Source organism: Monodon monoceros, unplaced genomic scaffold, assembly GCF_005190385.1.
Source record: "Monodon monoceros isolate NGI ecotype Baffin Bay Population unplaced genomic scaffold, NGI_Narwhal_1 Super_Scaffold_4, whole genome shotgun sequence".
NCBI lineage: Eukaryota > Metazoa > Chordata > Mammalia > Artiodactyla > Monodontidae > Monodon > Monodon monoceros.
In genome coordinates, this window is record NW_021703781.1 from 45,714,121 (window position 1) to 45,739,468 (window position 25,348).

At 43.4% G+C, this 25,348-nt stretch overlaps 2 protein-coding genes across 5 annotated transcripts in view; both read right to left on the reverse strand.

Moving 5' to 3' along the window:
- Window positions 1–285: 285 nt before the first annotated feature.
- Window positions 286–5,540, reverse strand: CH25H (cholesterol 25-hydroxylase). 3 transcript variants are annotated; one of them, XM_029244629.1, is made up of 3 exons: window positions 5,443–5,540; window positions 4,772–5,079; window positions 2,681–4,365 (listed from the first exon to the last, which is right to left on the reverse strand). In XM_029244629.1, the coding sequence occupies exon 3, from the start codon at window positions 4,245–4,247 to the stop codon at window positions 3,435–3,437; it is 813 nt and encodes a 270-aa protein (XP_029100462.1). In that variant the 5' UTR covers window positions 4,248–4,365; window positions 4,772–5,079; window positions 5,443–5,540; the 3' UTR covers window positions 2,681–3,434. The 3 variants fall into 3 exon arrangements, 2 of the variants coding, with proteins under 2 accessions (XP_029100462.1, XP_029100461.1); XR_003796946.1 differs by lacking the exon at window positions 2,681–4,365 and adding an exon at window positions 286–362 and having other exon boundaries at window positions 4,772–5,487; XM_029244628.1 differs by having other exon boundaries at window positions 4,772–5,487.
- A 5,460-nt stretch (window positions 5,541–11,000) lies between these two features.
- LIPA (lipase A, lysosomal acid type) overlaps window positions 11,001–25,348 on the reverse strand; it is a 101,179-nt gene continuing 86,831 nt past the window's right edge. For both annotated transcript variants that reach the window (XM_029245248.1, XM_029245247.1), the window contains exons 5-10: window positions 24,235–24,344; window positions 22,555–22,691; window positions 19,699–19,845; window positions 18,742–18,813; window positions 12,188–12,259; window positions 11,001–11,313 (exon numbers count right to left, since the gene is read on the reverse strand). In XM_029245248.1, the coding sequence (XP_029101081.1) occupies window positions 11,080–11,313; window positions 12,188–12,259; window positions 18,742–18,813; window positions 19,699–19,845; window positions 22,555–22,691; window positions 24,235–24,344 (772 nt within the window). In that variant the 3' untranslated portion in view covers window positions 11,001–11,079. The remainder of the gene's footprint in view (window positions 11,314–12,187; window positions 12,260–18,741; window positions 18,814–19,698; window positions 19,846–22,554; window positions 22,692–24,234; window positions 24,345–25,348) is intronic.

The window sequence follows — 25,348 nt, forward strand, 5'->3', positions numbered from 1 at the left end:
GTCATTACACACAACATAGATATTTTTTAATAAAATGAGAAGCACCTTGAGGCTGGCCTCCCTGCTGAGGAGAGCGTGCAGCCACTGAAGGAAGGAGAAACAGCTGGAGAATTGGGAAGGAAAACAACATAGAGAAGCATCACTAAAACCAAGCAAGAACCACATTCTAAGAGGCTGGTGAGCAGAAACAAATACCTTAAAAACAAAGCCGAGGGGCTTCCCTGGTGGCACAGTGGTTGAGAGTCCGCCTGCCGATGCAAGGGTCACGGGTTCGTGCTCCGGTCCGGGAAGATCCCACATGCTGTGGAGAAGCTGGGCCTGTGAGCCATGGCCGCTGGGCCTGCGCATCTGGAGCCTGTGCTCTGCAACGGGAGAGGCCACAACAGTGAGAGGCCCGTGTACCGCAAAAAAAAAAAAAGCCAAGGAGATGGAAAATCAAGGGTGGGAAATCGTTGGATTTGATCATTAGGAAGATAGCAGTGAATAGGGAGTGAAAGTCTCAGGAAGAGGTGGGAGTGGGATGACTCAGAGGTAAGGAAACAGAATCAGACAAACACAGACTTCTGGCTCTTTCCAACACTTTTTTTGGTTCCCTGTAGACAGGAGAGCTCAAACATCTGTGTGGACAGAAGGTTACGATCCTGGTACAGTCCTGGAGCTCACATCGTGAAGCATCATTTGTAGCAAACACAAATACAGTCCAGACCTCCAACCCACCTAGCACTCACACAGAGTAGCTCAAAATCTCTCACAACAGCTCTAGGAGGTAGGTTCTATAATTAACTACATTTTACAGATGAGGAAGCCAAGCACAGAGAGGTTAAGTAACTTGTCCAGAGTCACTCAGCTAGTTAAGCCCCAAGTCAAGTTTCCCCCCACACCCCTCTGGCTTCAGCATGTGTACTCTTCCCTGATGTGCAACGAGGGGTACAGAAAACAGAGCCTCTGACCTGCTTCATGCTTTCCCAAGCCCTGCTGAGATTAATTTGGCTTTCTCCCCTGCCAAGCAGAGGCTTTGAATTCATGGCGGACGCTGTGTTTGACAGGGGAGGAATGGCAGAGGGAGGCCATTTGTTTGTGTTGCAGGGTTTGTAGCTCACTGGCAGTTGTGAAGATTACCATAAGCGCCACCCAAAGACAGGTACAGTATACACTACAAGACCTAAGTTCAAGAACCAGCTCCAAATCCTAGTACTTTATCATCCGGAGCAAGTCACTTGACCGGTGCAGATACCAAGTCTCCATCCATAACATGAAAAAATAATGATAATTAAAATTAAAAATATAATAACTATTCTACATCCCTTAGAGTGTAAGGAACAAGTGAAACAATGTGAGAAAGTTCATGCAAATGTGCATTACTTTGTTATTATCATTGTTCTTCTTCTCTCAAAACTATCCAAGAAATTGCTCATCCTCTCCACCCCCCCAGTTCCACCCCCCAAGGTATCGAAAACTGCTAAGACATCCAACTCTGAGAGAGTGTTCTGAACCCAAGTAATTCCCACGTGTACAATTTGTCCTAAATGGGAAATTCCCTTATACAGTGAGGCATTATGACCCCTTTCAAAAATTCTCTGGAAGGGAGCTGTAACAAATTGTCATTATCCAAGATTTGCAGACTGCTTTTGCATGCCTAAAGCTGCTCAAAGCAACTAATAGTATATATTCTACCCCAGCCTGTTCATCCCCCTTTTCTTTCTCTGCTCAACGTTTGGCTCATGATAATAACACACTACCTCCAGTGAAGCATTTTCCCCTCACTACCTGAGCTTGCGAATTTCACTTTTTATTCTTCATATAATCTTTAAGTCCCAGCATGGTCCTGCTGCGGACAGAAGAGGAGGTGACTTCAGCAGAAGCCAAGAGGGCACGCCCATTGGGAGGGAATGTGAGAAAATCAGAGGGGCAGCCAGGCACTCTGATTGCATCTTGCAAAGGTTTGGAGCACCGCAACATATTTCTAGGGAGGTTCATTTGGCAGAGTATGGATATCAAGTCTTTAGATGGGTTTTTTTCATCTTTAAACAAGATAGCTTTGTGCATATATTATGAGCCTAGAATTCCACGCAAAGCTGCCTTTCTTTAGATCTTTTGTCTAAAGTGTCTTGATTTTTTAACTTTACCCTATCTATCTAAACGGTGTTCCACAGATAAAATTAACACAACTGTGCAGCAGCAGAGTGGGGTACACGATGGGTGACAGGTGTGCAGTCAGTTATAGGCACATTTACTGTCACAAGCAATCTATGAGAACATCTGGGACACAATCAATCTCCTTTTGCAGGTGAGGAACTAGGGATCCAGGGCCAAATTTCACTTTTTTCTTTCTTTGAGAAACGAGTATGCAGTTTGCATGTAAGTCTTCATAAAGAAAAGTGAACATACAAAAATCTCAGATTGCAGAGACAATGTGTGATGGTCATTTGTATTAGACGGCTTTATGAAAAGGGGGGGCTCACTCATAATCCCTCCCCTACCTATCAGCCCCTTTAAAGCACACACTTGACTTACCAGTTTTGCAAAGCAAGGCACTTCACTAATTCTACTCATCCCCCAACACCACCCTTTCCCCCCCCAAATAATGCAATGGTGGCCCAGTGTTAATCTCTCTGTAAAACTTTACAGAGTAAGTTTTATCAGTTTTCTGTTACACAGAAATCAACTAAAACACATCCAGAACAACAGTGTTTTTCCCTCTGTGAAATCTCTAGACCCAAACCAACAAACAGATCCCTTCTCTGACCTCCTTTCCTACAAGCTTCCCCTCCCCCAAACCTGCCACCACCAGATTCCTCTTTCCACAGCTGGGCTGATGCAGACTCTGAAGAGCACCTGCCATCCCAGCTCCCTCTTCTCATTCCAGTTTCTATCAGTCAAAATGCCAGAAGCCAGTACTTGTTTGGTTTATGTCCTTTTTTTACTTTTTTTCAAGCATAAATAACGTTTCCTTCGATATAAATATACAGCTCTATGAAAACAAAGAAAAAAGGTACAATAATCTTAGTCACTGTCCAGCAGGAACATGTTTCATTGTTTACAGAGTCACAGATCAGATTCTCCATAAAAATATATTATTTTAGCCTAGTTCTAGGACACCTTCAAACAGAGTAAAACTCCTTGTTCTACAAACAAACCTTTTCAGAGATTATTTAAATACGCCAGTGATTTTGGATACTTTGTAACCAGATATCAAGGCTATTGAAGTGAGCTAAAATTCCACATCAAGAATATAATTGTTGATATACAAACATTACATAAATTACTAGACTGTGAAAAATACATCAGATTTTCTCTGTAAGTTTCCAGCAAATAAAACAAAAAAGCAACCTCAAGGGTGTCTCTCCCGATTCAAGGGTGAAATGCACAATGTCTGAGGTACACCCACCCCTCACCACAGCACCCACTACTACGCCGGGAGGGGTGCCTGCATGTCACTTGGCTCGAGCAGACCGCAGAGTTCCCAGTATTTTGTCCCAGTGTGTGAAGTAAGGGGCGAAGTTGCAGGTAAACTGGGAGTGATGCAGGTCGTGGTGTTCCACGCCCCCATACCACCCGAAAGGTACCAATTTGTGCGTGGACCAGGGGAAGTCGTAGCCCGAGTGGTCCTCCACCGACAGCCAGATGTTGACCACGTGGAAGGTCAGGACAGTGAGCGGGTGGCACTGGAGCAGCAAGACGTTCATCGTGTCAAAGAAACCCAAGGAAAACAGCTCCCCGACGCTCATGTATTGCGTGGCCAGCGCGAACGGGGCCGAGTTCTGGTGGTGCATCTTGTGGAAGGTCCGGTACAGCCAGGGCACCTTGTGGTGCAGCACGTGCCACACGAAGAACTCGGTGTCGAAGAGCAGCAGGCAGAGCACGACGTGGCGGACCAGCTGGAGCAGCTCGGGGGCTTCGGGGGGCAGGAGAGCGGGGCTGGCCGCCCAGTGCAGCAGTGTCATGGGGAACACGAACACCACGTGCTGGTAGAGCGTCTGCCCCAGACAGGGCAGCAGCAGCCAAGCCGACGGCGAGAAGTCCGGGTGGATCTTGTAGCGCCGTAGCGCGGGCACCCAGGGGCACAGGACGTCCAGCACCACGAAGGGCAGGCAGAAGCCCACGTAGGTGGTGATGGAGAAGAAGACGGGGAAGAAGGGCGACTGGATGAGGGCCTCCCAGGTCCTGAGGCGGTCCCAGAGGGGCTGCAAGAACAGCTGGCCGGAGCTGCAGAGGACGTGGAGCTCGGAGCCGTTGTGACTGCTCATGATGAGGTGGTGTCTGGCAGCGCCTGCCGCTCGGGTCCTACCGACTTTTCTTAGGGCTTTCGGCCCCGCCCCGAGTGATGTCAGCCGCCGTTTTTCTCCCCTTCCCGGCTTCGGGGAGCTTGCATAATTAAATAATCCAACAGAGTTGCGCTTAGTTGCTATAAATACTCATCTACAGCTGCATTTAATCGGCATTCATGTATGCAGTTACGCAACGGCACGCAGTACTTTCTATACATGCAAGATTACGTTCTGATTTTCTAATTGACGTACAATTTACACACGATACCATGCACAGATCTTCAGTGTAGAGTTTCTACGAGTTCTGACAACTCAATTCATGGATCATCACCATTCCCAAACAAGATGAAGATTATTTCCATCATCACCGGAAAGAGCTCCTTTGCAACCAGTGCAGAATTACTTGTGTTTTTTCATGCATACGTAAAATTGCGTCTATGTGTTTTAATAAAGATTCAAGTGTAACTGCATTAAAAAACAAAAAACTTTTAAAAGCCACGTACCTTTCGTATTTCGGATCTTTTCTTTCTGCTCTCGCCGTATTGATCTAACCAGCAGTGATCAGCAAACTACCCTTTTGCAGTTAACCGCGGGTCTTGGGCGGCGCGCGGCTGCGAGCAGCGCAGGAAATCAGATTGGCGGGACGGGAACCTCCTCCAGTTTCAGTGTCTCCGGTGAGGAGCTATGCCCGCCAGCTCGCGGACTGCTCCAGATCCCACCTCACGCAGACTCCCCCGGAGGAGCCCCCAAACCTGGCGGGCGGGTCGTCCCTTCGCGGCGCGCCGGGGTCGCCCAGACCAGCGACGGGAACCTGGAGGCACGGAGGGAAGAGAGGGGACCGCGACTGTTATCCTTCACTTTACAAAAAAAAAAAGAAAAAAAAAAAGTCAAGGGCTGGATTTAACATCCAGAGCCTGCCCAGATCTGGCTAAAAGCCGCTGCATCTCAATTTGGGGTGGAAGCAGTGAAATCAGTAAACCACCCACTTTGAGAATCAAGGGAATGTTTTTGCATTCTGGAAGCCTCAGGGGAGGCTGTTGATTGAACACATGATGTCACGCCCTCCCTACCTTTCCCTTGCTGGCTTCGCGACGCCAACTTGCCCCACGTCCTTGACGCCTATTCCCCCAAACCATCCCAGGCCCAGAGAGCCCACCGGCGAGGCCACGCTCACCTCTGCGTTTCTCCACCATCAGCTGGAGTCGACTGGCCTGGACTGAGCCTGAGGAAGTCGGTATTAAGAGAGCTCTGCTGGGTCGGGGCGGGGGCAGGGGGTGACCCCAGAACTTGCATGAAAAGCAACCTCCGCGTTTGACCCGGGGGCCAGACACAAGGGACGCCTAGAGGATAGAAGTTTGGGACGGAAACTTCGAAGCCAGGGATCGCTCCTAACCCTAGCTTTGCCTCTTCTTGCCTCAAAGACAATGAGGATGGGGCCAGCGCCTCTCTCCATGAAGCTTTGCGTATTCTTATCACCCCTTCCTTTCCAAAGGGAAATAACAATAGTAGCCACCGCATGAGGCTACTGCAAGCATTAAATGAGAAAACAATAACAATAATGTTAAAGTTACTATGTAACGTCTGCAAGGCATTAACTGTTTTACTTGAAGTGATTTCATCCAGTCCTTAGAAGAGCAGGTTTGCCACACTGCCAAGATTATTATTGCCATGGTCTTACAGAAGGAAAAGTACAGTGCCTGGAACAGAGTTACAGAATGAGACATATTATTTTAAATGTGTACTCCACATTTTACCTAAAGAATAATTGAGGAAGTTTTCATTTAACATCAAATAAAGTTATGTAAAGAGAAATAAAAGATAAAAAGCCATATACTATGAGGAAATAAGTACAAAAATATAGACCAATATATGGGCCTAAAATAGATGATACGTAATAGTCCAATTCATAACATATATATTAATATATAAGATATATATGGGATGTTTTATGTGTATGTATACACACACACACCCCTATAATAGGTCAATTCATAATTCAGAACCTCCTTGAACTGCCACTAATGGAATATGGATATTCCTTAGATGCCCATTCTCTGGAACCCCCAGCCTCTGGCCCTACTGCAGCCTTTTTTATTTTTTTTAAACTCAGTTGGCCATAAGAATATTACGATATTCTGCTTGTGTCTTGATCAGATAAATGTTCAGAAGCAGCTTTGAGCTTCTTGACAGCCAATGCGAAAAAGGAAAGGGGGTGAATTTTCTAACGTTGCTTGGATATCTGGATGGTAGCAGAGACAGGTACCATGCAGGCCCTTGGCTTCCCTGCTGGGGGGGTTTCTCCCAGTTAGACAGCCTGTCCTTTCTAGGCTTCTCTTCAATCTTCCCCCTCCTCCACTGCTCTTTGCAGTTCACCTTTAGGACAACCCAGGCCCTTTCTCCTTTCCCGTTCCTGGCAGACATCACCCTACCTTTGAATTTTGTATAACTCATGCAGCAACTCAGAGAGAAGAGGAAGGCTTTTTCTCCTTTACTTTTTTTGGGGGGTGTTGGGGGGGTGATTTTTTAAGAAGAAGTTTGAGAATTACACCACACTACTGAATGTCTCTTATGCCATTTCCTAAGCCTTCACTCTTGGGCTCCTCAGTGCTCCAGAGGGACCATCAAAGCTCACTTTCTCACACTTACAAATGAATTCTGCTCAGAAGTACGATGTCACTCAGATTTGCCCTCCACAGACATTAAGTCAACCTTCAAATTTCCGTTCAGCACATGCTGTTCTTTTCTTTGGCTTCAGCTCTCATGCTTGAATGCTTTGGAATCTCTCAGATTTAAGTGGGTGGCTTCATTTGCTTAATTTGGATTTAGCTAATGGATTGCTATCAGGACTGCCTCCTCTGAGGCCCCAGCCTCAACCATCACGTTCTTTTCCTTACTTGGTTCTTCCATCCTCTATCCCTAAGCCTGTTAGAATATGCTCCATAAAACCCTGAGCAGCAAGACCTGAAGCCACAGCTTCAGCCTGCTTGGCCCAGGCTCTCCCCTCTTACTCGCAGCAGCACTTTGAAGAATAGCCACCAGCTTCTCTGCCTTTCCAGCCCATGAAGCCCCCCCCCCCCCCCAGGACAGAAGTCTGTGTCCTCCTGTCTACAAATGCAATTGTCTCGGGGAAAGTGGTCAGTTAAAATCTCATCAGTTGTCCACTCTCTCTCATGGAGGATGCTGAAACAGTAGGCACAACATTTTGACCGATCAAAACCAGCACCACTTAATGGACCCAAATAAAACTGAGCCCTATTTAGCCTTGAGTTAAGTGGTGCCATTTCCTGCATTGGCAAACATGCACCTTTAAACACTTTAAACTTACACAAAATTTAGTTAATGGCTTGCTAGATGAATAGGTCTTTTTAGGGCACAGAGTCTATCGTCTAGAATTTTTTTCCCACAGTGTCAAGCATCATATGAGGTTCAAAAGATATCTGTGTGAACTCAATGCTCATTTTAGAAGATATTGGCTTTAAATAGAGGCTTAAAAAGGAATCATTTTTTTCTGGGGCACTGGCTGACATCATTTAAGTCTATTTACTTACTGGGATTACTGGGATGGTTTTCCATAGAAGAGGGTGTTTACTGACTTGTGATGGTATTAGGATTTTGGCCACACTATTTCTTGTGCTTCTCCAGTTGGTTTCAACTTCTGTGTATTTTTATCTTGGCGTGGTCTTTCGGACAGAGATCCAATCACTTTTCTGAGGGTACACCAATCGGGTCTGTGCATATTTAACACAATCTCAAAGCTATTTGGTACCAACTCACCAAAAGACAACGTGTAATGCCCCCACCTCCCCACAAGAAAAAAATAGAAGATGTAGTTGGAAAAACCCTTTACCAATGACACAATTTCTTTTTTTGCACGGCCTTTACGATTATTTTTTCTTTCCATAATTAGGTGAGACTGTGTTGGCATCTATCTAACCGAAACGATTATTCCTGGGTATCAGAGATGAGAAGTGTTTTAACGTTTTACAGCTGTAACACGTAAAACTCATAGAGGGTGGAGCAAACTCAAAGATCAAAATCTAATCCCTCCTTGTAAACATGAAGACTCAGTCTCAGAAAAGTCAAGACTAGCTAGGGTTCAATAGGAAGTAAGAGCCAAACTGAGAGCAGAACTTGGTCAGTGTCAATTTCAAGGTAGGTACCTCTACAGGAGGAGTTTGGTGTTGGAGTGCGGCATCGAAGTTCCATTTATAGGGCAGTTTACAAAAGACTCAGAAAACAATAATTATCAACACCAAAACAGTAGGGGATGCTGATGAAGAACTTGGGGGGGGGAGGGTGTAAGCTCCCCCAAGAGAGTCCTTGATGGCCTTATTTGACACAGGTGCTGATACATACTTGGTTTTAAAAGTGTTCTCTTTATATTTTGATCCATCTGTGTCACATGTAAGTGGGTGCTTCTACTGACATTGTTGGAACTCTCAACAACCTGCTTAAAATATTTAAAGCATATAAAATCATCCCCATTAAAAGGCATACTGTTGCCTGTAAAGCAGAGAAAATACTCACCTTACCCATCAAAGGGGTGCTGTAAAGATCAAAGCCTTATGAGAAGGCTTCAAAACCCCAGAAGGCACAGTGTAAAAATGCAAAGTATTTGTTTTAGTACTACTAAACCAAGTTGGTAGAGAAGGTTTTACTTGTTTAGTTTGGAATTGATCTTGAAATCTGTACCTTGCACAGTACAATAAATACTCAATAAATACTCTTGAATGAATCACTGACAAATTTTTTAAAATCAGAATTATGATAACCTGATGTTGCCTTTCAGGGGTCACATTTTGAAAATCTCTCCATATATCAAAAAAAAAAAAAAAAGACGAGTTAAAATTACAGGATACTTTAAAGGCATACATTTAACAAATTAACACGTTTCATACCCACAAACACAAAATAATCATTGTTTGGAGATAATATCAACAGTCTTAATAAGTGTGAAGCCTTGGTTAAAGCATTCCCCACTTCCTCCTCATGTCTGAGGTTTCTGACCACTCTTAGCTATTAGGCAAGTTTTTATTTTCATGTCCCATTTGGGGCACAGTTATTCTTTGAGAACATTTTTCAGATATTACGAATTAGGCAAGAATTAGTTATAATCCTGGACAGAAATGACCACAGACATGGTTGGTCTTATCAGTCCTCAAATTACCAGTTGCCTCCTAAATCAGCAAAGTTCTCTGCCTAGCCCAGAAAAGGTTAAGAAGCAGAGCCAAGAGCGCCCCCTTATGGCGAATGAAAAAAATGACTTCATTCTCAATTGTGACTTCATGTAGTGGCTTTACGCAAGTAAACACAAGATCTTGGAGTTCCAAGTTGATGGAATATTAACTAGTATTCTCCTTGCCCTAGAGGTCTGTGGAGATCTCTGTGCTCTGCTCAAAAGAATATATAGCAAACCCAGTGGAAAAGAAGAGAGTCAGAAGTCCTCCCAACCTGTCACAGGACTTCTCAAGGTACAAGGTCCAATCTTGTTCGGCACTGTCAGCCAACGGTGAAACAAAGCTACATGAATGCAGCTAGGGTTGTAAGGATATAAGAGCCTACACAGCTGCATCAGGAGCAAGAGGCCAGCAACAAAGGCAAATGCACCGTGTAGCCCAACTGTAGCAAAAACCACCATGCAACATCACCTCTGGACTGGCCCACATACTGAAGAAAAATCCCCAAGGAAGAGTTTGGGAAGGAGGTGAAGAGAAAAACACTCCAACAACAGGTGGACTCTATAGAATGTAGCCGCTGCTCATTCATTCCCGTGGTCTGAGTGGCAGATTTACTGACCACAAGTTCTCAAGGGCATCTGAAGGAGACTCCATGGCAGCAACCAAAGAAGGGAAACCAAGTCACCTAGGACACAGAAGCCATTCTCTGATGAGCTCTCTCCCACTACTGCTGGAAAACAACAAACAAAAACAGCCACTCACTGTCCTGTTCTTTCTGGCCCTGACCCAAGAATCTTGTACCTGGTTGGCCAAACCAGTTTGCCTTGGTCAAAGGAGAAAGCATTGTTCTTTCTTGAGGGGGACATAAGGCCAGTGGGGAGAGTGGCATCCTCCTGGGGACGTATATCCTTCACATCTAGTGCAATTTTACTCTTTTCTTTACAATTTCACTTTAGTTGCCATGAAAAATCAGAATCCACTTCAGACCCTCCCAGATGTTACTTGTGCATCTAATTTCATATAGCTAAATGACAAAGTCTATCACTTGTCACACATTCTGTCAGTCTGCATATATTTATTAACTCACTAATATTCCAGGTATTGTGTTAGATTCTGGGCATACAGAGGTAAGTAAGATATATCTTCAAGCTTACAGAGTAGTGGGAGAGATCACATTGGACTCCTAAATCTATGTTTTGGGGGCCCTATGGCATTGTCTCCGCCAGCTTTGGTTGCTTCATTTGTCCAAGGAGAGCATTTGATGGACAGTCCTTGAATCCAGGGTCGCAGCTGCAGCCACTACCTGCAAATGGGGTTAATCAGGGCTCAGTCTCCACTCACAGCCTCGCTCAGTGGAAACTGCGGATTTCCAAACCATCACCCACCCCTCCTCAGGTTTAAGACCACTCTCCTCCCCATGGGAGAGGATCAAAGGTTGGCGGGCAGTTTGTTTGATTAAACAAAAAAAGCAAAAGCGTTTCTTATCCTAACTGGAGAGAACTGGGCATCTTCAACGGCATAATGTTCTTGAATATAAAAATACAAAACGCCTGGGAAAGGAAAACACGTATATTTAGAGAAATTAAGCAAACAGATTTAACATGACTTGACAGTAAATGTCTCCAGTCTGGCGTTCACTGATACTTCCTCATTAGATTTATCATTTCATTATAGAGCCGCCACGGGGCATCCAAGCCCCAGATGAAGTCAAGATGCTCCCACTCAGGAATGTGCTTGTGGTACACCAAGTTGGAGATCTGGGTCAGTAAGACACTGACATCGCTGACGTCCGCGAGCCAGTCCTGCCCCCCACTCCAGACAGCGGTCCGCACCAGCATGTCTCTCACATTGTAAGAGGGAGGGTAACTCTGTAATGAAAACCCATAGAAAGCTTTGTCTTTGTTGTTTTAATTGACAAAAATACAATCCCCAGTAAACACTGATTAGTAAATCTGATCTGAGAATCAAAGACTAAAGTTTGAAAATCACTCTATTTACTTTTCAAGTTGCTATTACCAGAACAAAAAGAAGCCTAACCCACAAGAAAAGAATGCTAGCCGTTACAACTGCTAGCTATCGAGTTGTTACCCTGTGTTGGGCAAGGCAACGAGTTTCATCCCCTGGGAGGAAGGCGTCATTCTCCCAGGTAGTTGATGCCAAGCTGTAGAACCAAACCAAGTGGTTGGGAAGGGGCTTTGGAGTCATATCCACACCTCCCTTCCCTCTGGGGTGTGACCCAAGTCATAGAAATTCCCTAAGCCTCTGTTTCTTCCTCTTTAATCATCATCGCATCTATGTCACAGGGATATTCTGAGAATTAAATAAGAAAAACATGAGCAGAGTGCCTCCCATTTCAGAGCCCTTAGCACCCAAAAAGTGGTCAATTCATGTGTATATGGAAGAAAAGGTTTAGGCAACGTAATTTGGCCAAGGCCCCCCAACCACCAGGTAACAGCCCTATAGGCTTGTCTGACTCTTAAGGTCTGTGTGCCTGATCACTATCCATGACCGATGACAGAGATGACTATTTATACAGAGCCAGGGAAAGGACAGGGTCCAAAGCACGAACCAGGATGCTTAGGTTGTTCTAGAATTGACTGGGGGAAAACAAAGGCTACCTAGTCAACCCTCCCGACCATTTCCCCTGGCACCTGAACCCAGCCAGAATCCTCATAACTCAGGCTGGCTTCCTTGATGAGTTTTCAGGGCCCATTTTAATTCTAAAGACTCTGAAGACTTTACCTGGTTGTAATGAAAATAATTCTTGGCACTACTTCCCCAGTCGAAGGCTTGAAACTTCTGCAATTTAATAAGCTAGACAGAAGATAATTGGGGGAGAAATAAAGTTATCTAACACAGAAATCTGATATAGCATCACAGGTTGCAAGAGTTAGCCACCCCCTCAGATACCAAGTTTACACCGATACCCAGATTCACTCTTAATTTCCAAACTGCAATTTAAAATAAAACGGCATAATTTTGCTCTCCTTTCCTAAATGACTTAATTTCTCACTGTGTGATTGGAAAGTAGCTATTACATGACACAATAAAGCAGCTACACATATGTGCTGTAAATGATCCTGGATCAGCATTGCACCCGTTGGATAAACTTTACGCTGATGTTTTTTTATTGGGACTTGAATCTTAAACTTTTCCAAAGAGTTCACTATCTCACTTGGGAAAGAAATACATATTACATATAACAATTGATTAATATATTAATGTGTATTTATATGGATAAATATATTTATATTAGTATGTAAATACATTAATTGTATATATAATTATATTACATATAATCTCCATATTTCCTATATATCCATCCGATTTGACTAGTTATATTATTTAATATTTTATGAATTTAATTCATTTAACACTTTTTCTTGAGTACCAGTACCAGTAAAATCACCAAATTGTACTGTACACTGAACAATTCCAATCAGCTGAGGATACTAGAGCCATGAAATGATATTGTATATGAAATTTAAATGTATGCTTATTTAGGACAGCATGATAGAAAAATATGAACAAAAAGTCACTTATTCATAAATTTTTAAATAATGCAAATCCATACCTCCTCTATATCCCCCAATTAAAAATATGTCAAGAATTAAATCCAAAATTGGCGAACCAAATGAATTGGAAACTGTTTAATAAGCTTTGGCCAGAGGGTGGCGTCTGGTAAACAGGAAAAGCCTAGGCATTCTTTGTCAGAACTGCCTTTGGCTTCAGTTCTTATCAATTGCATAAGATTCTACTGGTTTATACAATAAACAACAGTGTGAGATGAGGTACTACAGGGGGAATGTATAGCATTCGCATTCGCCATTGCAAGTGACAGATGTTAATACCTGCAGCACATTTAACAAGCAGAATAAGGTATGAATTTACAGCACCTGTTAGTGCATCTCTTCCCTAGCTCTAAATGCCAGTGAAAATACATCAATGCAAGTTGTTCTGCCCCCATAGACAGACACCAGCTTGTCACTTTCTCACATATGTCTTTGGCTTTTATATAAAGCACCCAGAGTGAGTGTAGACACAAAGGAAAGACGTGCCGAGAGTTCAGGCTAAACTTCAGATTTGACTTTGGTGCTCAGCGTCATAGGACTTCAAACTACGCCTTTGAAAGGGCATCTCAGAAGGAGGGAAATGTGAAGAAGACTATTCATAGCAACAAAAACCTGCGAATAAGCTAACATCCAATGACAGATACTTGGTTAAATACATTATATCAATATACACATGGTATGCCACTGTCGTAAACACAAATATAATACAATAGAAAGAAAAACTGTTTATAAATAATACTAAGTGGAGAAAAGTCAGAAAGTAAAATTGAACATGCACTATGGCTATACTTAAGTGGTAATCTTATTGGATAAAGGTCAGGTGGAAATGCTTATAATATTAGGAGAGACTTTAAAAACTGTCTCTCCTAGTATTATAAGCATTTTCACCTGACCTTTATCAACATATGAATATTTTAAGTTAATTTTAAACGATTTAAAAAATTATTTTAACATCTTGTTGGTAATGAAAATGTAAATAGGTTCAACCTTTCTAAAGTACCATACATATTTGGAAGTCTTAAAGAGATGCTTACCCTCTGATCACTAAGTCTACTAAGACTGTATCCTAAGGAAGTCATCTGCCTAATGTATAAGGACAGATCTCTAATTCAAGAATATTTATCCCAGAATGTTTTATTGCCAAAAAACCTATCATAGTAATAATAATAATAATAATAAATTCGAACAATAAAAAGTTGTCCTCAGTTACAAATATTTTTAAGTGTAGTTATTGACCTGGAAAAGCATTTCTGATTAAGGCAGAGGCTGCTATTTGCCCCCCAGTACCCATTCCTGCCTTCTTCCTTTCAGTAATAAAATTTCTAAAGTTTTTGCTAAGCACATGGCTGCCAGGGTAGGAGCCATATCCCTCATGTGCCTTCTTCCTGGGGGCTGGAACTGCCATGAACGTGACCCAGTTTCAACCAGGCAGAAGAGGCCAGCGCCCCAGAGATGGCCAAGCTATAGTGCAGAGGGGACGGGGTCACTGCATGACTTCCCACAGCAGTCACAACTCCTCCACAACTGTGTGCCACTGATGTCTGGACTGGATTCTGAGGAAGGAAACTATTTATTTAGATGCTGTATTTTAGGGTCTTTGATACAGCAACTTAGCCTGCACCTCAGAAATACAATGCTGTTTAATCAAATAAAAAATAAAATTATTAAAAAGTGCATGTAGCATAATCCTCCTTCTGTAATGGAAACAATTATACCAAAAAAATTATAAGATTACAGTGTAAGCGTTCAGGACATGCCACCCCAAAATATGCCGCTTTGGCATAATGATTATTTTGAGTTAAAGGCACTTGAAAAACAGAAGATGTGAAGAGGACGCTGACCTTCCTTTTTCTTTCTAAAAGGAGAACACAAAACTCCCATGTGAAAGAAGCCCTCCCTATACCAGGAGGAAGAAGCGTGCTCATCACCAGAGTCTAAAAGAGGAGGCTGACAGAAATTATACAAAAAGACCTTGTGAAAATAACTCTCGTGTCTTGTAAGTCTCCCCATATATTTTAGTTACTTTTCTAAAACTGCTACCCTTTGTTCAACCTAGTATATAAGCACTTAGGCCTAGTTACTTCTTTGGGTCTTCATTTTTGTGAGGGCTCCCATGTACACGTAAATGAAATCCATATGCTTTTCTCCAGTTAATTTGTCCTATGTCAGTCCCAGTCAGAAACCCGAAGAGAGTAAAGGAAAAATTTTACCTCCCCTGTAATACGCAAATACTAATCGTAGTTATCCCTGGTGGTAGACATACAGGTAATGTATTTTCTTCTTGTCCTCACATATTTTTAAAATTTCATAATGAACATGTATGTATAACAAAAATTTTACTAAATGTCTCTTACAGTGTTTTGAAGAGCCTAGCTAATGTATATTTTGCATTTTTTTTTTTTAAGCAGCAGGTTTCAAACAATAGAGAACATCAGATCTTACAAGGTGCTTATTAAAATGCAGATCCCGGAGCCATACCCTCAGGAATTCTGATTCTCAACAAGTCCTGGGTAGACCCAAGAAACTGTATTTTTTTATAGCACCCTAAGTAATTCTGAACAGCACTGTAAAGATATGTTAGGACCGGCCTTCTTCAAACAGGAGCAAGTAGCTGGGCTCTGGGCATAGCTGGCAAGGGGGCTAGAGATTCCGGAGGGTCTCTGAAACGTGTGAGGCTTATAAAGAGAAGAAGATGATTTGTAAGCTAAATTAAAAAAAGTGAAGAACTAGGTTTTAGAACTTCGAGAACTGAATGCTAATTACTTACACAAAAGATCCATTTCAAAATTTACTATGAATAGAATGGCCTTTAAGGGCACCCCCAAACTCCTGCCACGGAAACCTCCCAACTTCACATCTGAATTGTAGCCCTCAAGCCTGCCAGGATTCAGGCCCCGCACACCCTCAGTGGAAGCCTCTCCCAGCAGGGACCAGGGCTGCTGCCCCAGCACGTCCTGCGTAGGCAGAGAGTGGCAGTCCCTGGCTGGCAGCCCTTGGCCAACAGCCCAGAGGAGGGAGAGTCAAGAAGATCCTATGAAACAGCTGCACAAAGCAACCATTTTCTTAACAAAGGGATGACACAGGGAGCACAAGAACAAAGGGCAGGGCTGACTTTTGCAGGGACTCTGGCCTTCAGAAACGTTCGTGGTGCACACTGCAATGCAGTGAGGACCTAAAACCACGTGGTCACCACTGGGCCTGAGAGCGGTGCTCTGATCCACAGCCAGCAGCCCCTGACCCCAGTCAGCTGCTTGACAAAAGGGCTGGAATGGGCTTCCCTGGTGGCACAGTGGTTGAGAGTCCGTCTGCCGATGCAGGGGACGCGAGTTCGTGCCCTGGTCCGGGAAGATCCTACATGCCACGGAGCGGCTGGGCCCGTGAGCCGTGGCCGCTAAGCCTGCACGCCCGGAGCCTGTGCTCCGCAACGGGAGAGGCCACAACAGTGAGAGGCCTGCGTACCACACACAAAAAAGGGCTGGAACAAGAGCAGGAGCCTGGATTGCAGCCAATCCAAGAGCTCTAGGCAAACCCAACGCCAGTGCGGGCCTGCAGCACAAAAGGCTGGAGGACTACCGTGCTGTGACATGCAACAGGGTAGTCTGACAGCTCTGGCCACCACATTCCCAAGGGTACCTGAAAGGCTAGGGCTGGCGGTCACCTGTGCTCTGCTGAGGCATGGGGGTGCCAGCGTGGGCCGCTCAGCATCAGCCTCCAGCTCGGCTCAGTCGTCCTCCACACAGGGGAGCACTGACTCTTGAGGTGACAGAAACTGGACCTTACTGAAAAATGTCCATTAGGTAAGAGGGTAAAAATGCTCAGAAAGATAAGGCTCTTCTGATGGCAGGGCATACAGAGAAAACAAGCGGCTCTAGATGGAGAAGTGCCTGGGGAGAAAAGTAGGGGACTGAGTGGACGCTTGGGGGTGAACATCTGAGGGCTCCTGAAGGTTTCGGGACATCCCTTCAGAGGTAAAGGTGTGATCCTCAGCACGTCATGAGCTACCTGCCTTCCAGATGCCCCTCTTCTAGGCCAAACTCTGGTACTGAGTCCCTGACGCTTAACACTAGGCCTTACAGTCACTACGGGGCTAAAAGCCTCAGGCCGGGTCCTGCCTGGTTCCACAGGGATAAGCCCAAGGAGAGATAACTGATAGCACTCGCAACTGACAACGTTCCTGGGACAACTGAGGAAGGATACCAGTGATGTCCCGGGTCAGAGGTTCCCAAATCCAGTTGGGCAGAAGAATCTAATGGGCAGAATTTTTTAAAAATATAAATTCTCACGACTCAGCACCAGAAAGAAATGAAGTACTGATGCACATGACAACTTGGGTGAATCTCAAAATAATGATGCTGAGAGAAGCCAGACAAAAACAAATATATACAGTATGATTATATTTAGACAAAACTCTGGAAAATTCAAAGTAACCTATAGTGACAGAAAGCAGATGGGTCGCTGCAGATGGGGGAGGGTGGAGGGGGTACTCAAGGGGGCTTCTGGGGGTGACAGATACGTTCACTGGTTTGATTGTGGTGATGGCTTTGCAGGTGTATATCTATGGCAAAACATACTACCTTGTACACTTCAAATATTGTAGGTCACTTATACCTCGACAAAGATGTTTAAAAAAAATAAAGGTATACACACTGCAGTCCGAATGAATTAGAATCTCTAGGGATGGGACACAGGAGGCTTTGTGTTTAAAAGCCTGGATTGTAGCTAATCCAACAGCTCTACCACAAACCCAATATCCCTTACTTTTTAAAAATAATATTATATTAAAAAGTGTACTTTTAAAGGCAACTCACATGATTCTGATACAGGCAGTGACTGCCAGTCGTTTGAAGATTGCTGCCCAAGGCACTCACTGCATCTTGGTTTGACGCTTAAATGGTAAGTTATTTCATATTTAAAAAGAATTTTGGGGGAAAGATTATACAAAAACATGTCCTGAGGTAGAAAAAGTCCCTGACATATTGTCAGGTGAAAAAAAACAGCTATAAAAGAGTAAGAAGAAAAGTAAACAATCTATTTCTGCAATTATGATTTCTATCTATATCCTTAACCACTTCTTTCTGAAATGATACGCAGCAAGAGATACGGAGTAGAATGCAGAGACATTTTATATCCCTGGTACACATTCTCTATCTCTGTGTGGGATTACAGAACAATTTTATTTTTCACCTTATGAGAATTTTTATTATTATACTCGTATGTAATTTATAAATTTTCTAGAATGAACATGCATACTTTCGTGATGTGTGATCATACACTCAAAACTCTATTTTAAAATTTAGTGTCTCTTACTTATATCCTTGACTGATTTAGCTCTGTTTCTCCACTGATGTTTCAGGCATACAATGTTCATAGGTTAATGCTGAAATAGCAGCTTCTATCTCCAAAGCTGCTCTAAAATCTTGCTTTCTGGAGCAACACAGAAATAAAATAAATCTGGGACTCAATGAAAAACTGACAGAGGGGAGCGGGAAGAAAAGAACAAACAAGTCAACCCCAATAGCTGTTTGGTGAACTCACACCGTAGTACAGTCTGCCCCAGGGAGGATAACACAAGCGACATAGAGATAGTGACGGGAGCCCAGGACTCAGGAAGGAAAGCAGCTCAGATGTGTAAGCAGACTACCTTTCTATTTGCTTCATGGAATGCACAGAACTTTCTAAGGCCGATGTTCCACAAACCCCCCACTGTACTCCTGGAATGCGTACCTGGCTCCAGTGTAACATATTTTGCACAGAAGTTCCGGCAGGAGAGTGTGTGGCATACACAGCCACTCTAGACTGTAAAATAAACATGTGGAAATAAAGAATGAAAACAGCCTGAAGGAGGCATTGATAATAAACACAGTTTGCACCTTGAAGCATTAAGAACTACAGAGCCACAATCTCAAATACGTGAGATTAAGAGCAGGAAAAAAAATTCTTTGACTACAAATACGTCCTGTAAAAATATGAATAACCACACATACACACACAGAATACACATGAAGGATATACAGCAACATGGTAACCGTGGGGCTGTATTGGTTGAGATTACTGCTCATTTCTATTTTCTTCTTCATATTTTTCTGAATTTCCAAAATTTTATATAACAATCATACCTTGCTTTTATTCATCAGAAACAAGAAAAATTAACATCCCTTAAAAATTCCCTAGAGCCTTCATTCCAGAATTTTAAGACCTGTTTTCAAAATACAACATGACAAACTACGAATGTATTTAGAAACACCAGCACATTGCTGGCCAAGGGTTTACATTTTATAAAATAAATAAATAAATGTATATATACATGGGTGGGTATGTACCTGTGTGTGTGTGCAAATGGCCATTCCAAATTTAAACACATTTATAGTAATTATTTTGAAGAAAAAGATCACTATAATAAATATAAATATTGCAATTTAAATGATGACCGATCTCCCTCATTCCATAGTTTCCACATAGGTACAATGTAGGAAGCTGACAATGGCTGGCCTGAGGTTAGCCGTAAATGGTGTTCCAGGTACCTGCCAAGGTTGATTCTTATACCCGTTAAATGAAAGAGCCTTTAGAGCTCTAATGAGGTCATTCCTGCCTCTCCCACACCCTCCAACACAAAGAAGCACATTCACAGATAAAATAAAATCACTGACAGTTTAAAGCAAGTGTTATTGTAAACATACATACCATATTTAAATTTCTCTCATTAAATCCACACATAACAAAAAAGACATTTCCGCAAAGCTCCTCCAGAATGACATGAGTACAAACATGTATACTCAGCCACTTCACAAACGTACTCTGGGGAAGAAATTCTTTAACCCCAAATAAGTCCTGCAAAATAAAAAGAATATCTCAGCATTTCCTTCTGGTGTATGGCCTCCACGTCCCACCTCACAAGCAGACACATGCCAACCGTGTCCACGGATGGCCTCAGAAGAGAAATGGCAACCAGTGGGCATTCAAACTAGGACACCTGTGTGATACGTTTACTAAGGCAATAGCAGATATTACAGATGTGTATTTAAAGTCTCAAACGAAAAAAAGAAGGCAAAAAATCACATAGGTCCACAGAAGACTTCTACAGTGGGAGGGGGCCTGAATGATCCCTGATCCCAGGGCCATCCCCAAAGTTTCATCTGACTTTGATGGATTGCTAGTGACTTCTGAGAAAGAGTTGAAACTGTGGTCGGTCAGCAATGTGTCTGCTAAGGACACATAGATCTGATCCGATGCTACTGGCCAGTGGGCCAAATCCTGCCCACTGCCTTTTGGGGTTTTTTAATACTTAATACAAAATTTACCATTTTAACCATTTTTAAGTGTTCAGATCAGCAGCATTAGTACATTCACATTGTTCTGCAACCATCACTACTATCCACCCATCTCCAGAACTCTTTCAACATCTCAGACTGAAACTCTGTACCCATTTAAACAATAACTCCCCATGTCTCCTCTGCCAGCACTGCCTGTTTTTATAAAGTTTACTGGAACACGGCCATGCTTTTCTCTATACACATTGTCTCTGGCTGTTTTCACAAGACAAAGGCAGAGGACTTCCCTGGTGGCACAGTTGTTAAGCATCCACCTGCCAATGCAGGGGACATGGGTTCGAGCCCTGGTCCGGGAAGATCCCACATGCCACGGAGCAACTAAGCCTGTGTGCCACAACTACTGAAGCCCACGTGCTCTAGGGCCCGCGAGCCACAACTACTGAGCACATGTGCCACAACTACTGAAGCCACGCGCCTACAGCCCGTGCTCCGCAACAAGAGAAGCCACCGTGATGAAAAGCCCGGGCACCGCAACGAAAAATAGTCCCCGCTCACCGCAACTAGAGAAAGCCCACGCACAGCAACGGAGACCCATCGCAGCCAAAAAAAAAAAAAGACAAAGGCAGAGTTCAGTAGTTGAAACAGAAACCATATGACCCACAAAGCCAAAAATATTTATTATCTGGACCTTTAACAGAAAACATCTGCTGACTCCTGGTGTACATCAGACCTGACCAATGGCCCCTGGACCTGTGCTCAAGTATTTCTGGGGCAATCATTATGCCCTCAAGGCAGATCGTCGTGTACATGTGTAATAGGAAATAGGAAAAAGATCTTCTTTATAGTGAACCCAAATTTGTCTCCTTATAATTTACCCTTTCGTTGATGCCTACCCTCTGGAGGGACAAGCAGAGTGAAAAATTCAAATGCCTACAAAGGCAGTTTTATGGGTTGAATTGTGTCCCTCCCGAAAAAGATATGTTGAAGTCCTAATTCCCTGTATCTCAGCATGTGATATTATTTGGAAATAGGGTCTTTATCAAGGTACTCAAGTTACATAGTTGGATACTGTCTACACTGAAACAATACATTTCTCTCTGGACCTATATAGGTATACAAATTCACACACAAGGTCTATAGGAAAAGACCCCAGGCTGAGCACGGTGCTTAATTCTGAGGTAGGTGCTAGGAGAAGCCTTGGTAGTTGAAGGGTACTTTATTCGTAATCTCTGAATTGTTTATAATGAAAATCGAAGGTTCTGTTATCCAAGGTATTTAAAATAAATGTGGTTAGAGGGGCCCACATCTTACCTGCCTGTCTGATCACTGGTACAGAGAATCCCATCTTAGGTGAGAGTCAGATTCTGAGGTCAGAGTATAGTCTATATGTCCTGTGAACATGCTTCTTAAATGGCCGAGAGATATGTATAAGTATATATTTCTGTATAGGATTTCATGTGTGTGTGCACACCTATCACACATAAAACATAGTGCGTGCGTAACAGACCATCTGGCCTCAGCTGGCTCTCAACTCCTCATAAAAACTGCTTCCTGGGCTTCCCTGGTGGCGCAGTGGTTGAGAGTCCGCCTGCCGATGCAGGGGACACGGGTTCGTGCCCCGGTCCGGGAAGATCCCACATGCCGCGGAGCGGCTGGGCCCGTGAGCCATGGCCGCTGAGCCTGCGCGTCCGGAGCCTGTGCTCCACAATGGGACAGGCCACAACAGTGAGAGGCCCGCGTACCGCAAAAAAAACAAAAAAACCTGCTTCCTCCTTGAGCAAATCCTGGAGGGTTCACACATTGAGCTCCGATGAAGTTACTGGCCTCTGCTTAGGGGCCATATAATAAAATATAATAGATCACCCTCAGTGTGGTCAGGGTCGGGCATGTGGAATAGCACATCGCCTGTCTCCCATCTGCTGCCTACTCCTAGGCACAGACCTACCCTATGGAATAAAGGGCAACTTCAGGGAGGTTTAAGGTTTAAGCTATGCTCTCCTTGTAAGGTGGATGGGGATTTGCACTGACGTGTTAGCCATGAGAACAGGGAGTTCCAGTGTGGAGTTAAGGACACCTTCCCTGGCTCCCCCGGATCTGGAAGTAGGGGTGAAAGGGGAAAGAAAAACCACGGAGAGAGGAAAACCCACTGTTCCATTGATAGCAAAACACAGGGGAGGAAGACACACCTTCTTCCTCTATAGGCCAATTCTTCAGAACCAAAAAGGAAATCTGTGAGGGAAGGGAGTGGAGGTGGGGGGAATCCAAGTACCTTAATGAGAAGATCTGAAAATCGTCCTAATTTAACTAGAGGGCTAGTAGCGAACTGGGCTGAGGCCACGGGAGCCAGGGCAAAAAACATTTTAATCTTTTTGGCCAGCTCCGGGATCCGTGAAAATGCTATGAAACCTGTGGGAACAAAAGGAAAATAAGAGAATTCCATCTTCTGGGACTTTTCTCTGAAAAGGCAAGGGCAGGCATGCGTGTCGCCTTCTAGTGGCAATCTGAGACCTGTGCAAGCAATGCCAGGAGGCAAAACTCCTGAAACGAGGGTCTCTGAACTCCTATGTGCACAAACACTGAATTTGATTAAACCAGTAAATCAAGTTTTGCTAAGTGCTTGTTTTGATTTTCAGCCTACATATGCACTGGAAGAAATCCGGGTTTCTAGAACCAGAAGATGTTTCCCGTTCCTTTAATGATGTAAGCCAGGGAATCGAAGACTATTCCTAACAGCTCCACCCCACTGTGTCCATCCCCTACTGCCCCCCCTCCATCACCAAGAATGATGTACGAAGGTGCTCAACGCAGTCGCCAAGGACTCGAAAGGAACTTACATATTTAGAATCCTCTAGCTTCAAAATATCTTTTAGCTTCCTCTCAGGTCACTTCTTGCCTTAAACTTGGCCCCAGAATGTCAATTTTGAAAGCAGTGGGGCAAAGGACACCAATGGACAGGTCATGGAAGAACGAATATAGATGCAGAAAATACTTAAGTCCATTAATAAGGAGGGCAATTACGTCCATGTTACTTGTTGCTTGAAGCCTCTCGAGGTGACAAAGAGGAGTGGTAGTGAGGGCAAGGCAGCTTAACTACGTATAGGGAGACACTTCAAAGCATTCATACCTTTCACATCATAGTTGTCTTCTAGGAATGTATTCTAAGAAGATTGTGTGATAGGAACACAAAGATATGAGTCATAGGAAACGCCAACAGGGGAATTAAATAAATTATGGGACAGGTCTCTAGTCCCTAATCAGAGGAACTCTTGTTTGCTCGAATTACAAGCATTTTTTTGGGGGGGGGGGGGGTAGGCCACGACGCGTGGCTTGAAGGATCTCATTGCCCGACCAGGGATTGAACCCAGGACGAGACAGTGAAAGCTCAAAGTCCTAACCACTAGGCCACCAGAGAACTCCTGGCAATTTTTATTTTTTTAAAACTTTGCTAAATTTTCTGTTTCTGTTTACAATGAACACATAATACTTTTATCATCAGCATAAATTAAAAATATATATGACTTTACAAAATTATTTGTAAATAAAGTGTACTATGGCATCCTTGGAGCTAGCTTTATTCCACTTCACTTTAAAAAATCAGTGTATTTCCTTGTTTTCTTTATAAAAGTCTCTGCACTTATACAACTTCCTGTTTTCTACTCTCTCACATCCCCATATCACTTAACTAGGAAAATATGTAATAGGCTGTGGTTTACATTGATTCCTTCAATCAAGGGAACCATACACCATGTTCATCTATTTATGTTTGTCTGAATTTCCAGAGAAGACTCAATATTACCAAAATTCTTTGCCCTATTCATTATTTCTGCCTGGCATTAAAAAACAAACACAAAACTCTATCTGAACATTATTTCTTTTATATTTCACTTTTAAGAAGGAACAAACAGTAATAAAACATTATATCAACCTCCCATCTTTATTTTATACATACCTATCGTGGTGCCTTGAGAATGACCCACATAATACACTTGTTCTTGGCCAGTTTTATTCAGAATGAAGTTAATTGAAGCTGGTAGGTCATAATTTGCCATCTCATCGTAGCTGTAATCCAAAAAAGGAAATTTTTCATTGAGACATTGCATGCAAATACAACAGCATACAAGTGTGCTGCTTGATGAGTTATCACAAACTGAACACAGCTGGGTAAACCAGCCCTGAGCACAGGGAACCGAACATTACCAGCGCTGCAGAAGCCTCCCTGAGCTCCTTGCTAACCATGCCTCCCCAAAATAACCACTATCCTCCTTTCTTAAACCATAAATTAGTTTGATCCATTTGGGAACTTTTCTATGAATGGGATCAAACAGCGTGTATCATTCTGCATCCGACTTCATCTTTGCCGTCACATACAGCTGTCGGCTGGTCATTGTGTAAATACATGACACTTTATTTGTTCACTCACTGCTGATGGGCATTTGGTAGTTTCCAATTTCTCGCTATTACAAATAGTGTAACAACGAGTATATTCTTGGAGATGCCTTTGGTAAGAGCTCTCATTCCTGTGTTTCACGGCCTCAGGTAGGTTCTGGTTTTACAAATGGGGAAGCAAGCCCGAAGGAGTCATGGTGCTGACTTTCTCTAATGCCTGGTACAGAGACACAGCCCTGAACCTGTACGCATGTGTACTGACTGTAACCACCACTTGCGCTGTGCCAGGCTCTGTGCCAGCCTCTTTCCTTGTGTCCTCTCCCTTAAGCCCCCAGTGACCTTATGAGAAAGGTATTTATTATCCCCACTTTACAAAAAGGCAACAGACACAGGGCTTATGTCACATGCCTAATATCATGCAGTGATCAACTGGTAGAGGCAGAAGTAAGAGAGAGAAGAGAACTTCTAGAAATAAGAGGAGTGGATACTTGCAGGACGTGTTTATGGAGGAAGGGAGAAGGGTATGGTACACAATTTACACAGCGACACCCGCACCACCAGGAATGTCAAAATAACTAAAAATCCCTTATTGAATGTAACCCATAAATGTAATCATTTATTTATAATTTGCCTTACTGCTATTTATTAAATTCCTAACAAGGCATAAAACCTTTCAT

Excerpts from the sequence above, each read along its gene's own strand:
- CH25H (XM_029244629.1), bottom strand. The coding sequence starts at position 4,247 with ATGAGCAGTCACAACGGCTCCGAGCTCCACGTCCTCTGCAGCTCCGGC.